Source organism: Vidua macroura, chromosome 2 (assembly GCF_024509145.1).
Source record: "Vidua macroura isolate BioBank_ID:100142 chromosome 2, ASM2450914v1, whole genome shotgun sequence".
In the NCBI taxonomy this organism is placed as follows: Eukaryota; Metazoa; Chordata; class Aves; order Passeriformes; family Viduidae; genus Vidua; species Vidua macroura.
The window spans coordinates 87,699,576-87,713,553 of NC_071572.1; the positions used below are offsets into that span (position 1 = coordinate 87,699,576).

Genomic DNA, 13,978 nt, shown 5'->3' on the forward strand with positions numbered 1-13,978 from the left:
CGCGGCCGGGCCGGCGCGGCGAGCCCGGGCCATGGGCAGCGTGCGCTGGGCCTTCCCCTGCGGCGCTTGGCGGCCCCGCCGCCGCGAGTGGCTGCTGGCCGCGCAGCTGGTGCAGCCCGAGGAGAAGGAGCGCATCGGCCAGTTTGTCTTTGCCCGCGATGCCAAAGCCGCCTTGGTACATGGGGAGCCGGGACGCGGTTGTCTCTGCACAGTCAGCGTTGCCCAAATTCCTGATTAGTCGCACATGCCGTGCGAGGGCATTTCAGGGATGTAAAGCTAAAGGATAAGGCCTGTATAAAAGTATGAAGCTCTGCCTCACTGAGGGGCCAAGAGGGACGGCAGGCTGCTGTCAGTAGCTACTCTGAAAGACTTTACAACTTCTAAGTCGTGATACCAAGTCAGGAGACAAAATCAGCGCACCCTGAGGGACTGTACATAGGACATCGGGGTAATGACTAGGAGAATAAAGCTGTTTTAGAAGATCCAGGGTTTAAATCTCGCTTAATAATACAGTAATACGTGCCTGCTCATTAGTGTGGAAGGAGTTACTCATCACTTCTAGCTGTTGAGTGTTTCATTTAGCGCCTAGGTAGTGAATAGATGTACTGAAAGGAAGACTATTGAGATAATTTTACTGCTCAGGGTGGTGTAAAAAGTATTTATTTGTGCCATAAAGTATCGTAAATAAGTTACTAAGGTAGAAAGGAAGTACTGTGATTTGTCTAGGCTGGGACTTGTGTTAATTGTGCTAATAGTGACAATGTATTTGATATTCTGATGGACTCTTCTGCTTAAACTTACTTGACACAGCTTTTACAAAAGGGAGAAATTTAAATTCTTTCGCTAAAATACACTACTTGATATCAATAGTAATAAACCAACGTTTTTTAGGCAGGTGATTTTTTAGCAACCACGTAGCACAATAGTTCTGTATGAATTACTTCCATTTTATTTCATAGGCTGGTCGCCTGCTGATGCGGAAATTAATTGCAGAGGAGCTGTGCATACCTTGGAATGAAGTACACTTGCAAAGGACACCAAAAGGAAAACCTTTCCTGGCCAGTAACTTACTCAGTATCAACTCAAATTACAACTTCAATGTCTCTCACCAAGGAGATTATGCAGTCCTTGCAGCTGAGCCTGAGCTTCAAGTTGGCATTGATATTATGAAGACTGATTTTCCAGGTAATTCATTATGGTGACTAAAGCAGATTCTGCAGTGTTTGAGTACTGAACATTTTCGCATTTCCCAAAGAACCAATCCGTGTCCTAGAAATTTAGTGTAATTAGAAGAGAGTGTATGAATGTATTGTGTGTTTGGGATTTCTAGCTGTAAAATGCACTCCTCGTTGTTTATTTTGGGGTGCACTGTAGGACAGATATGGATATATTTCTCATTTAGAGAAGTAGAACCCTGGGAAAACAAGATCATGAATCCTTTTATTATATGGGCGCTACCAGCATCTGCAAATACTTTAATTATGGATTTGCTGTGTATGAGGCAGAAGGAGGGATGTCTTCCCAAAAAGGGACAATGGGCTCTATCCCCATAAGAACTCCATAGACTGTGTTACACAGTTGTCCCATATGTATGGACATTTTATGTGTCAGCCAACTGGCAACGCAGATTGGCTGTGAATATGCAGTAATCCTCAGTGAGAGGGGATCATGAGGACGGAACATGTGAGGTGCTCTTGGGAAAAGACTAAACTTAATAAACTTTAGTTATTGGCCTATTCATTTGCATAAAATAAACTTGTGAAGTGAACTTCAGGATCAAAATTAGGATTGTAGCAAAGTGTATTTTTAAATACAGTTTTATGGCGATGATTTAGTTGCAAATGCTCACCAGAGCATGACTGGGTTAAAGGAGAAACATACTGGGACTTATGATTCACTGGAATTCTGGTTTTTTTTAGAATCGTCCTTAAACATTTAACCACATATGACAGTAGTAGTTGTGTTCTTAGAGAATCTTTCTTCACAGTTTTTGGAGTTACCCAGCATTTTATGCTGCAAAGTACGTTGTGTTGTAAGGGAGAGATTCAGGTAAACACTGACAGATAACTTTCTGTCTGATCACTTTATACCTTTTTAATGACAGCTACAACTGTACAGTTTTGGATTATCATGTTTAGCTAGGATGCACAGAAGCTTTGCTGCAATCTGAAGTTCTTTCCCGTGAGTCACACCTGCTGTAGACCCTCACTCTGAACACATTGGTCAGCATGTGAGGCCACAGGATAGCCTTTGGAGGGTCCTCCACCAGAGCTGTTGCGTGTTTTGTGACAGGAATTGTGTCTAGTGGGTGAGGCTTCTTTGGTACAAGGGCACTCCTGACAGGACTGCAGGTAACACAGGGCCCAAATAACCTGATTAAACTTGAAGCTGGTACTTTTACCATAGCTCTCTCAGGCAAAGCAAGCAAGGTGGTGTCCCAGCTGTGTCTCCTCACAGCATCTTGCACACCCTCCGCCTGTTTGCTGGGGGAGCAGAGTTACAGTGAAGGCCTTGATGCTGTGCAAACACTGCTGATACCAGTGTGGTATGAACACTGGCTTAGGCATAGACCTAAAACACAGCACTCCACATGCTGCCATGGAAAAGGTAATACCTGGACACAGCACCCTTGGAAACACTCTGGTTGGCCTGCCACTGGCCTTACCACAGGACTCACTAATTTTAATTCCTCATTACAAAAAGTTTATAGTTTCAGTGGGTAAATAGTGAAAACCAAAACATTCAAGCACTTGTATTTGAAGCTTTTCTTGGGAACTGCAAAATTCAAATTTATATAGAAAAATAAAAAAAAATTATATGTGGAAGTAGGGATATCTTACATCCTCTGCTGGTATTTTATGCAGGTGTAAATGTAGCTGGCATTTTAAAGGCATGTTGTCAATGTCAAGCTGACAAGTTTTATGAAGCATGTTAAACTTTATTTCTGAAGTCTAAAGACTAAGTAATACTGTGAGATCTGATACAGACAGGGTTTAGTGTTTTTGGGAGATGCTGGTGATTCCAAAAATTGAACAGTGAAAGATGATTCATATGTCTTCCTTTTTGTAATTATAATTTGTATTTTTGAAAAAGAAATAAGATACTAATGGAAATGTAATAATTGTATATCGGAGAAAGAGCCAGTAAATAAGTAATATTAGGTTAGAACTTAATATTACAGAGACTATAATTTAAAGCTGGCCATCTTTTCACATGAAATTATTCTTATGAATATTTTTGTCTTAGTAGAATCACCTTCAACTCTTTTTCGTTGCTGGGCTATGAATAGGTAACACAGACTTTAGCAGTATTATTTTCTCTGATAGTTCCACTGAGTGGTGCTCTTGTTCTGCACTTGCTAAGTACATTATATTTCTGAAGGTGGATCCACTATAAATCTCTTTCCTTGGAACAGCTACAAGGACAAAGAGTTCCCTATGAACAAAGTACATTTCAGTAGGTTTGTTTGTTTTCTTCAAACACTTGTTTAAATACAAAGTGCTTCATCCAATGATGTTCTCCAACAGCATCTTGATTGAGGTCTCTAGTATTGTAGCTCTTACATTCCTTTATTGTTCAACCAACGAGCATGCAAAATCTGCAGTGCAGATATACAAGAATATCTATCATGCAGCTGGAAGTTTTGAGAAGTCTGCTGTTTGTGTGCTACTATTTAACAAGGAGTCCTGGTGCCCATAAACATTTTATGTCACTTCTTAATCCATCCTATGTATTTTTGTTTTACTTTTTGTTCGTAAGAAGCTGTGTCTTTCCATCTTACTTGTGCTTCCTTATTAAAATCTGAGAAATGAAACTATTGCAAGACATAGCCTTCTTCAAAGGTCACACTAGAAGCTATTCTTACCACTGCAAAAAGCAGCAGTTCTACAAAAGTTCCACAAGTGTGCAACAGTTTATCACCTTTTTTCCTCTATTTAGATATTGAAGTAAATACTCTAGTGATGGTAGAAAAGGAAAATATCCTCTTCAGGTATTGTGTGTTGCTGCCTTTTGGTTATCTGGCAGGTTATTGTCGATTTAAATCAGTCTTTCAGTTTAATTATTTTTGAAGAATTACTGAGATCAATGATTATTTTTCTTCACTTTAGAACAGTTTAAGATGAACTCTTGAGTAATTTGGAAAAATGCACACTGTCCTGTAAATTTGTTTGTAGAAGTGTCTGTGGACAATATTTGGCCAGGTAAAGCGTATGAATTTTTTTTAAGCCTTTCAAAAAAGAAGTGAGAAGGATTTTCACAATACTGTTAACTCCTGTGGAAAAAAATGAGGTTGTGTTTGATTTTTTAGCTTATGGAAAAGAAATTCTGCAACAAGTGTCGACTTGGTTTGAGTGGTGTGTGGGATGTTGATTGACCAGTCACTTAAGCTCTGTAAAGTAGAACATTTTCAGAGACTTAGGAAATAATTATAGCTTAATAAAGATTGCCTTGAGCATTTGAAAAAAGTTTAGATCTTAGGCTCAAGAGCTTTCCTGCTGTGCAAGTGAATTTCTTTTCCCTAATGCAATTTTTTAGCTTAGATGGATTTTCAAAGATAAATAAATTAACAGTTCATCCCATATCTTTGAAAATCAGCCTGCAATCTTTCTTACATATCCCACTGTATTTACTTTGATCCAGACATCTCCAATCTCAGTTTTATTCCAGAATTAAATATTTGGCATGCAGTAGAATTAGCTTTTCTCATTAATATTTTGATTTTATGCTAGGCTTGCTTGTTAAAAGACACAAAAGGGTAAATTTTCTGCATGTGACTTTCACAGAAAAAGTAATTTGATCTAAAAATACTCAAATAAATGCTTTTTTAAGAAAGTAGGCTATTATGTGCAAACACCTAATTATTTGAAACTAGTTTTCTCTGAGGCAAGGAAATATAAAAAGAACTTGACTCATTTTTCACCTTTTATTCTCATTATTGAGGTGAGGTAGGGCAAGAGATGATAGAGTTCTTCAAATCAGAAGCATATCAGATATGTATATAAGTCCCACATGAAGAAGCTAAATACTGTACTTCAGTCTAGCTAGTGGAGGAAAGCTCTCTCTCCAAACAGTTTTGAACTTTGTGCTGTTAATTTTGGTGTATTCCTAAGCCTAATCGAGTTAGGCTCACCTACATCATCGTTCAGACATTTGGCATGTCTTTTAGCTAGCCATGTTCAATTTTTTGAATTGCAATCCTTATTTAATTGCTTCGTTTCAGCTTTTCAATAAGAATTTCCTGACCTAGAAACAAATTCCAAATCAGATTGTTCGTTAGAGTGCTTTTGTCCTTAAGGTGATTTACCTTTACCTTAAACAAAGTTTTAACTGTTTTTGGTTTTATTGTTGTATTTCAGTATATCTCATAGCAGCAATCAGTATCTAATCTTTTACTGCTAGAGATAAACACCAAATTGTTAGCTAATGTTACAGCTTTAGGTGTGTAGGTGCAATACTTGGAATGAAGAAATTAACAAAGGGTTTGATTTAAGTGCTACTTCTTACAGGTCAAAGAAGTCATAATTTACAAATACTTATGTAAACACATCATTTTTAGATGTGAAGGATGTTAAAACAGCTGATATCCTTGTTGAGCTAAAGAATCACAGTGATATTATGCACTTAGGCTGAGTAAACAGGGAGGCATTTCTTTGTCCTTGTTCTGTTTGCAACTGGGAAGAAACAGCCATCTTAAATGTATTCTTAAAGAATGTATAATATATAGCAGTTTCATTGCTGTGCTTTATTCATGTTTCTAACACAGTTTTAACTGGGAATTACACAATTCTGTAATTGATAAAGCACCAATGCTTGATGAACTGTGAAAGAAAGTTGATATTGTGATTAAATCTCTTCTATAAAGGAAAATTCCTTTATTTTCCAAAGAAACACTCATAATCCTTTATGACTATTTCCTTAATAGAAAAATGTAAAACGATTTGGATTAAAATATAAACTGATGGCAAAATGCAGAACTATAAAATTAGGCTGTGGAGAATATATATTTAAAATGAGGAAAAAACTAGCAATTAGGAAAAGAAAAATCCTAAACTAGGAGCTTTTATTAAAAATAACAGTTGGAATGAAGAGTAACTATAAAAATGCTTGTCAGATTGTTTTGGTGTTGTGTTTTTTTTTTTTTTTTTCACTCTGCACATTGAATTTACAATAATCACAATTTATTACTAAATTGGTGTTTTGGGAAATTAAGTTATACCGTCACAATGAACAGCTAAATAGAACTGATTTTTTTTTTTTAACAAAACTAAAAGTGATTTTCAGCATTTGACAGTTAGCTTTGGCTTTCCAAATTAAGAAAGTGCAGCAGAAAAATGTGATCCGAGGACTAAGGTTATGTAATTACTATGTAGGTGTTTAAAAATTGCCTTTTGAGGAGTTTCTTGCTAACACTGCCCAGTTCCAATAGCTTCAGCTCTACAGATACATATATTTGTTGCAAGACTGCAACATAGAAGCTGACTTTATTTTGTGTTGTCAGAAGTTTATTTGGATATTGAATGTACAGGTGTTAGAGTTTGGAGCCTTTACTGGTTTCAAGGTTGTGAGACAGTCTTTTAGAGACAGACTTGCAGATTTTTTTTATCCTGACTTATGAAATGCTAGAAACTTATCTTAACTATTTCAGCTTTTCTCAATAAATGTAATATAAATAGGCTCAGCTGTATTTTCCTGATGTATTTCCTTTCTAAGAGAAATTCTGATTTTCAACAAGGCAAATATTTTTATATGTCCTAAATAAAGATGACAGGTTGCTTATGTTATGTCAGGTTTTCAGGAGCTTTTAGGATTGGGAGACATTTGGTAGTTCCAAAGGTAAATGTTTTCTTGCCATTTATTGGGTTGGTGTTGGGAATTCTAAGCATTCATAGCTATTATGTGCTGTGTTATATTTTATTAAAAAATCCAATTTTGTAGTATATTAAAAAGTTATATCTTGCTCTACACAGTTTTCCGGTTTCTTCATCAGACTTGTTGGGTTCTGTGTTAAGCATGTATATCTTCCTTTTTCTTTCCTAGTAAAAACAAACTTAATAAAAGCAAAGCAAACACTTGGAGATGATATCTACAAGAGTAGATACAGCTGATACAGGTGAATAGACCATTGAAGTTCATCAGTTTGTCATCTGTGGGCCTCTGCTTTTTCATCTGCTTTTGCCATGATGCAGCACATTTATCTTCCACTTGCATCTTTCCTTGTATATTTTGGCTGGATAAAAGACAGCTCCTGTAGTGGCAAAATTTAGTTTGTGTGATGATATGGGGAAGGATATGGGGGGACAACATGCCAGTGACTAGTTGACTGCTGTCTCTTCTCTGTGGGAAGACCTAACAAAGCAAAACATGCTGGGTTTTAGCTGTCAAGTGGGACAAACACTCTTTCATCTGCTGGCAAGCCAAACGAATGGCTTTTTAAGGTTTTGGTTTCTTTGGATTTTTGTTTATTTGTTTTTAAAGAATGTCCTTATGTAGGAGAGATTGATTCCCAAATTTAAAACACTAATACTGCTTATGTCATCATGTGTGGTTTTTAGGACTTCACTATGAAGGGGGAAAAGAGGGAAGGATGGTGTACAGACAGAGGTGGGAAAGTTTTAAGTGTGAAAATAAGGGATATTTTTACTGCATTCGGCTGTGCAATTCATGTTCTGGGACAGGCTTCTGTGCAGTGTCCTGACTTCTACCATTAAAGAGCAGCTCTGTTGTTCATTAGATTCATTTACTGCATAGGATACCATGAGGTTGAAGGACATAGTCCCAGAGTCTGTGTCTCAATACTGAGGACCATTTCCACACCAAATTTAGAGGAGACATCTCTCATCAGACCGTTTAAGGGAAACCAGCTCAGTTTGAATCAGCTTGTGCTTTCTAAGGTCTCAGAGCTTCCCAGGAAAAATTTGCATTAGTCAGATGAAGGAGGTGTTAGAAAGTGTGAATCATGTAGTGAAATTCATATGGAAGATGAGGATGACTTAGGTACTGAGAATTGGCTACCTCCCCACCCCTTTTATCCAGTATGGTATTTTATATACCAAGTACCAGCTGGATTCCAATGCAACCCCAGGTTCTGCAGTGGTGTTAGCTTCTTAAAGACGGGTGTGCATTCCCTATAGCTACACTGTCACGAAATACCTAACTTTTCCTGCTTTACAAACTGTGAAATGGAGATCTGCTATATGTGATTTTTTTTTTTTTTTTTTTTTGCTTATGTATTTTCTTGGACTAGTAAATGATATTAAGTTGTAGGTTTAATTAAATGATATTAAGTTATTTCAATATCTCTGAATGTGCAGAAAGACATTCTAGTATATTACTTCATAAAATGTAATAAAACTTCTCAGACATCTGGTGGCTTGGTAGTACTATGTAGTGTAACACTATAGATTGTCAGACACCACCTGGACTTTTTTTTTACATCTGTGGTTGTGTCCTCATGACTTGCTTTATAAAGAAAAGTGTATTTTTATGTTTATTTAGATTTTGGGCTTGTGTTCTAGTGTGATGCAGCATAACGTCTTAACTGTTGAAAGGAAGTAGAGTTCCTGCTGTTCTGGCAATGCAGTGATTGCTGTAACTGATATATGTTCTATAATAAAAAACTGATTAAAATGTCTTTTTTGTGGGGTCATTTTTGTTCTTGCTGAAATATTGTGGCTACCTAGAGCTCTGCTAGCTTTGGTCACACAACTTCTTGGAAAGAACTCAAGCAAGTAAAAGGTATAAGAGTTGGCAAACACAAGTTAAGAAATTTCTTATGTTATTACTGCTCATTATCTTATTTGCTATCACTTTTTAGTTGTAAGTGCATTTTTCTCAAAGAATTTGAGGTCCCTGAGTCATCTTGGTGATTAAGACCTTTTGTATTTTAAATGCTTTTATTTTCTCCACTCAGAGGTAAGATACAACCATGAGCTTGCACCCTGGTGTGTTTGACTGCAAGCTCTTCAATAGCAAGTGTATATTTCAGCTGAATGTTTGGTATGGAAAGAGCATGTAGAAATATTCTGGAGTCTGAACAAAAATTTAGAGGATCTGGGTTTTTTTTTTTAAATTTTCAGAATAAATTGCAAAAAGCATGAATCTGTTGCAGACAGTGTGCTACCTGTCTTTAAATTGATCAGCTATGAGGTATGCTGTTAACAGCTTTTAATTTTATTTTGGTTTTTTTTTAACCAAGTCATAGCTGCTGTTTTTCCAGTCAAGTTTTAGAGTTATCTAAGCCATTATGACTCTTTACTTCCTTTTGTTTTACATTGACTATCAAGGCAGCTTGCTTAAATCTTCATCACTGCTGTTAGACCCAACCACATTAATGCAATTGAAACCTTAGCAATTTCTCTAATATTGCAGAGACTTAATGATGCTATCTGCAAAGAAAATATCAAAACATTATCAAATTATTTCAGTCTCCTTATGACTGAATTTTCCAGATTGACATTTTTATAATCTCGAAATGTTGAGTAACTCATAGGAGGCAATGTCAAATTTTCAGGCATTTAAGAGTTAGTGCTTCTCTGGTGTATGCCAAGATAAAACACATCAACGTTAACATGACGAGAATAGATGTTTAACATACATGGAATTGGGAAAATTGCAGGATACTGACAGGAAGTGTGGAGGTCAGAGAATGTAAATCCAATTTCCAATTCACACAAAAGCTGTGTGAGCTAGTAGATTGAGGTAACATCCATTGTTAATGTTCTATCTGGTTCTTGTAAGGTAGTCATTTATCTCACTAATTATTTGCCTTGTGTTGTTTCTAAATGTCTGTACAAGGATTAGTTGCTATTAATAAACAATTAGGGCTTGGGCATCTGTTGCAGAAGAAATGTTTTCTCTGTATCAGGTTACTTTGGTTTCCTTTAGAGATGTAAAATATGATCAAATATGGTCCTACACTAAAAGAAGGCTCTTGTCAGCCCAAGAGTCCAGGACTTGAAACATTCATCCAATACAGTGGGTTAGTTTAGAAACTTCATAGCTATCTTGTGTTTCACATTATTAGGTAGATTGAGCTGTTCATGCTTCAGTTGTTTGTTTTGCTATGTATGAGGTGTCACACTGCCACTTTACATGTTTTCCATCTGAAAGTGAACGTATTGTATTGATTAGGTATTAGTTCTTAATCACTGACCTGTTTCTTTTATGCAGTCCAAGTTGATGAGGAGGTTGTTTGCATTCTGGCATTTGTTTCATATTTTCATTTTGAGTGTTTGTTTGGGTTTGGTTTTGTTTGTTGTGTTTTTTCAGGAGATTAGTTGATCAATGAGCTGGCAGTAGTAGCTTTATAAGCTAGTTTGTTTGTATCTGACCAAACAAAGTTGAAGACTGTAAACTCATAAAACCTGAAGTGAAGGTGGTCAGTCATCTACTCTTCTCATTGTTTTTGAGAATGCATGGCATGGTTCTAATAATTTTTGGTACAAGTTTGCACCCTGCCTTTGTGAAGTATACGCTGTGTTACCAAAGCTGATTTATGATTAACCTGATGTTTGTAAAAATGTAAAAAATTTCTGTATTAGCCTTATAGGTAGTAATTTTCACTATTAATAGCATCAGAGTTTACATGGATCTTAATTCTGATTGCTTTTATCTTCCTACAAATGCAGCTTGTTGGGATTCTTTAGCAGGTAGAAGAATGGGGGGGAAATGATTGTGTATTTATGTACTATTTCTACAGTGCATTTGCAAACAGGACTAGAAAATATAGTCTGTCTTCTTATTTTTCACTCCTGCCTCTTTTTAAAATCAGTCTTTTATATCTGGTCTGTGATATTACTGTTCTACAGGGAAAATGCAAAGCATTTTTTTTGCCTAGTCTTTAAAAAAAATTAACAAAAACCTAGTTGTCATTGCACTGGAAAACATGGCATTATGTATTAATGTAAATAGCTCACACAAAAAGTCCAAAATGCAGACACATATGTATACACAGGAACACACACGCTTACCTGTATATAGCATGTTTACTTTCCAGGCTTAATACTGGAGTCTTTTTTCCAGTATCACTCACTATTTCCTCTCATCACTCTTCCTGAAATTTCCAGGGTGTTGTGTGCTTATAATTTAATGAAGAAACTTAACTTTGGGTTTAGGTTTTATTTTTAATGACTAGAATGCAATTTTTAAAAGATTACTCAGTTGATACTCTTAAGGAGCTGATGTTTATTAACAAGGCATGTATTTTAAAATCAGAGACAGCAATATAATTAATGCTCAGCACTAAAAGGAGTTAGTTTGTTATTTTGAAGAACTCTATTTCCTGACTAAGAAGTACTTAAGAAGTCAGTTTATTTCTGAAACAAGTTGATGAAGGGGAGCTACTTTAGAAATGCAAATTTAAAACCAAATAATTAATTGCTGTATGGACTTGTTCCAGTTCTTTCAAAGAAAGTTTTTTAGAAATTGTGGCAAGTAGTTGACCACAACTTGAGTCTGTGTTTTTAAATCAAACTAAAAGCAAAAAACATAGCATTTAAACAGAAACTTTCTGCTGCTTCTAGTTTTGTCTCCTTCATTTCTCCTATGTCATGAGAGACATGGGAAAATTGAAGAATGTTTAGCAAAGGGACACACCAAGGTGATTAGAGGGTTGGGGAACTTGACTAATGTAAAAATGCTGGTGGAGCTGGGTTTGTTGAACCTGAAGAGGTGAAAGCTCTAAAGAGGGTAATCTAATCACAGCCTCCCTGAAATGTAGGTGCAGAGAGGATGTACATAGTTGTCTTCATGAGGATGCACTGGAACAGGGCAAAAGGCAGAAGGCTCAGGTTGCTTCCGGGGGAGTTCTGTCTCTGTAGAACAAGTCTGCACCATGAGAACAGCAGAATACTGGACTAGGTTCCCCAGAGAAGGGGTGAAATACTCTGCTTGACAGAGCCCTGGGTAGCCCAACATAAGGCTCTGTTTTTCAACAGAAGGTTAGACCAGGTGGTCTCCAAAGGTCCTTTTCAACCTACATTTTCCCCATGGTTTTGTAAATCTGTCTTTCTCTGTTAGTGAAGCAAATAGGGGGGAATGGACTAGGCAGGCTATGGTACTGCAGGTAACTTGTGGAGAACAGGAATCCTAAGTCCTCTGATCTGTTCCTCAGAGCAGAGCAGCTGTACTGCCTTAAGGAAATGGGGAGTGAGTGCACTTAAGGACAAAGTGATGCCCGAGATTTTCAAAGGAGGAACTTGACAGAAGGTGGGAGTGGAGGGGAAAGCACAATGTGAATTTGAGCATGAGTGTTGAGAAGGGTAGCTGAACAGTTGAAGAAACCTAGGGCAATAAAAGGGGTGAACAATGAGGAAGAAAGCAGTAGCATATGGATTTGATATGCACTTGGTGTACTAAATGGTTTAAGCATCAAGTGTATTCACCACATGTGATGAAGCTGGGATAGCAGGACTGACAACGCAGGAACCTTTATGTACCATGCTGAAGGTGGTGTAGTGTGAGTAGTCTTATGTGGTTTTCTCTGGTAGTCCTGGGTTATAGAAAGGAGGAGGGCTCTCTGAAAGTAATAGAGGAGGAAGGGTACACCAGGACATTATGGAATGTTTTGTAGTTTGAATCACAAGAACAGGCTGGAGCCTTATCACTGTTGTCTTAAATATTCAAGAAAAGAGAGAAGGGGGAAAAAATGTGGATTGTCTAGAGCAGGTATTAATTATTTGTAGTTATTTGTTTGTAAAATGGACCATACAAACACAGAGGTAAAAGAAAATACCTTTCTCCAAGTTCAACGATTTTTTTTTTCTTTTTTTTTTTTTTTGTTTCAGGGAAGTTGGATTGTGTAAGTAGATGGATATAGAATTTGCCTCAGTAATTCATCGGCATACATAACATTGTGGTTGCTTTTTTCTTCTACTGTTATTTTCTCCAGAGGAGAGTTAGTACTGTCCTTAGACTATTCTGGATCATTCCATTAGCTAAGTGCTGCAACTGTCTCAAAATTCTGCAATTGAGGGCATCTCTGAAGTGTCACTGCCATGTCTTGTGGGACATGTATGTCAGACTGCAGTATGGTTTGGAAATTGTGAGAAAACCTGAATGTGTGCTTTAGTGTAACATTGTTCAGATTGTTCAGATTGTAATCATTGTAACATTTGTTCAGATCAGTTATTACTGCTGTACCTGTTTTTATTTACTGCTTAGATATCTGTAGAAGAGAACCATTTTATAGAGAAGGCTTGATGCCTTTACCCCTGGTTTAGGATGGGGAACATGAGCATAGAAAAGGAAAGTTCCTTGCCCAGTCAACTCAAAGAATTACTGGCACAACTACAGTTAGAATATGCATCTTAAGCAATTATTTAGTGAGTGGGTTCTCCAAAGTAGCATGGTATTAGGAGGGGGAAAATGTTTTGGATTAGATATGACTGATGTTATATTTTTAGTAAGAACATTGAGTAACCTATCAAAGAAATTGTCTCAATATATGGAATTGTCTCTATCCAGATTTTTATTATCCCTACTAGAGAAAAGAGGTTATTTTCTGCCATTGTCTCTTTTGCCACCTGTAAGCCCAGCTGGACTTCCCAGCTGGAAGCTTGCATGGGATACTGATTAACATAGGCTATGGGTAGCCAAGCTTGTAACAAGGTCCACAGATTTCAAGGTACTATAGAAATGCCATTGATCAATATAACTACACACTGTAGTGTCTTCTATAAGGTAAATTTGGACTAGTGGGGAAAAGTGGTATAGCCCCCAAAGAGCTGCTGCAGTGCCACACAGCTGTGATTATTTTTAGAGGAAGCTTAAATTTAAGGATTTGAAGGTTTGGTAGTTTGAGGCTGGGTTTTTTGGAGGGTTCCATTGGTGTATTTCTTGCTGTTATTATGGGCACCTCTCTACCCACATTTTTCTTCCAGAATAAATCCAATCCAAATAGCTTAATATGTGTGTGATAAATTCAGAAGACTGTGCTTCTCTAAGTGCTTAAAAAAGTGTTTCTTCTGTATCCCAGCAT

The 13,978-nt window shown here is 37.0% G+C and overlaps 1 protein-coding gene across 3 annotated transcripts in view; it reads left to right on the forward strand.

Moving 5' to 3' along the window:
* Window positions 1–13,978, forward strand: part of AASDHPPT (aminoadipate-semialdehyde dehydrogenase-phosphopantetheinyl transferase) — a 30,853-nt gene that overhangs the window by 358 nt on the left and 16,517 nt on the right. Inside the window, exons 1-2 of one of the 3 annotated variants that reach the window (XM_053970236.1) lie at window positions 11–175; window positions 960–1,185. In XM_053970236.1, the coding sequence (XP_053826211.1) occupies window positions 32–175; window positions 960–1,185 (370 nt within the window). In that variant the 5' untranslated portion in view covers window positions 11–31. Of the gene's footprint in view, window positions 1–10; window positions 176–359; window positions 449–959; window positions 1,186–13,978 lie in introns of those variants that run through there. The other 2 variants (XM_053970239.1, XM_053970237.1) reach the window with 2 other exon arrangements.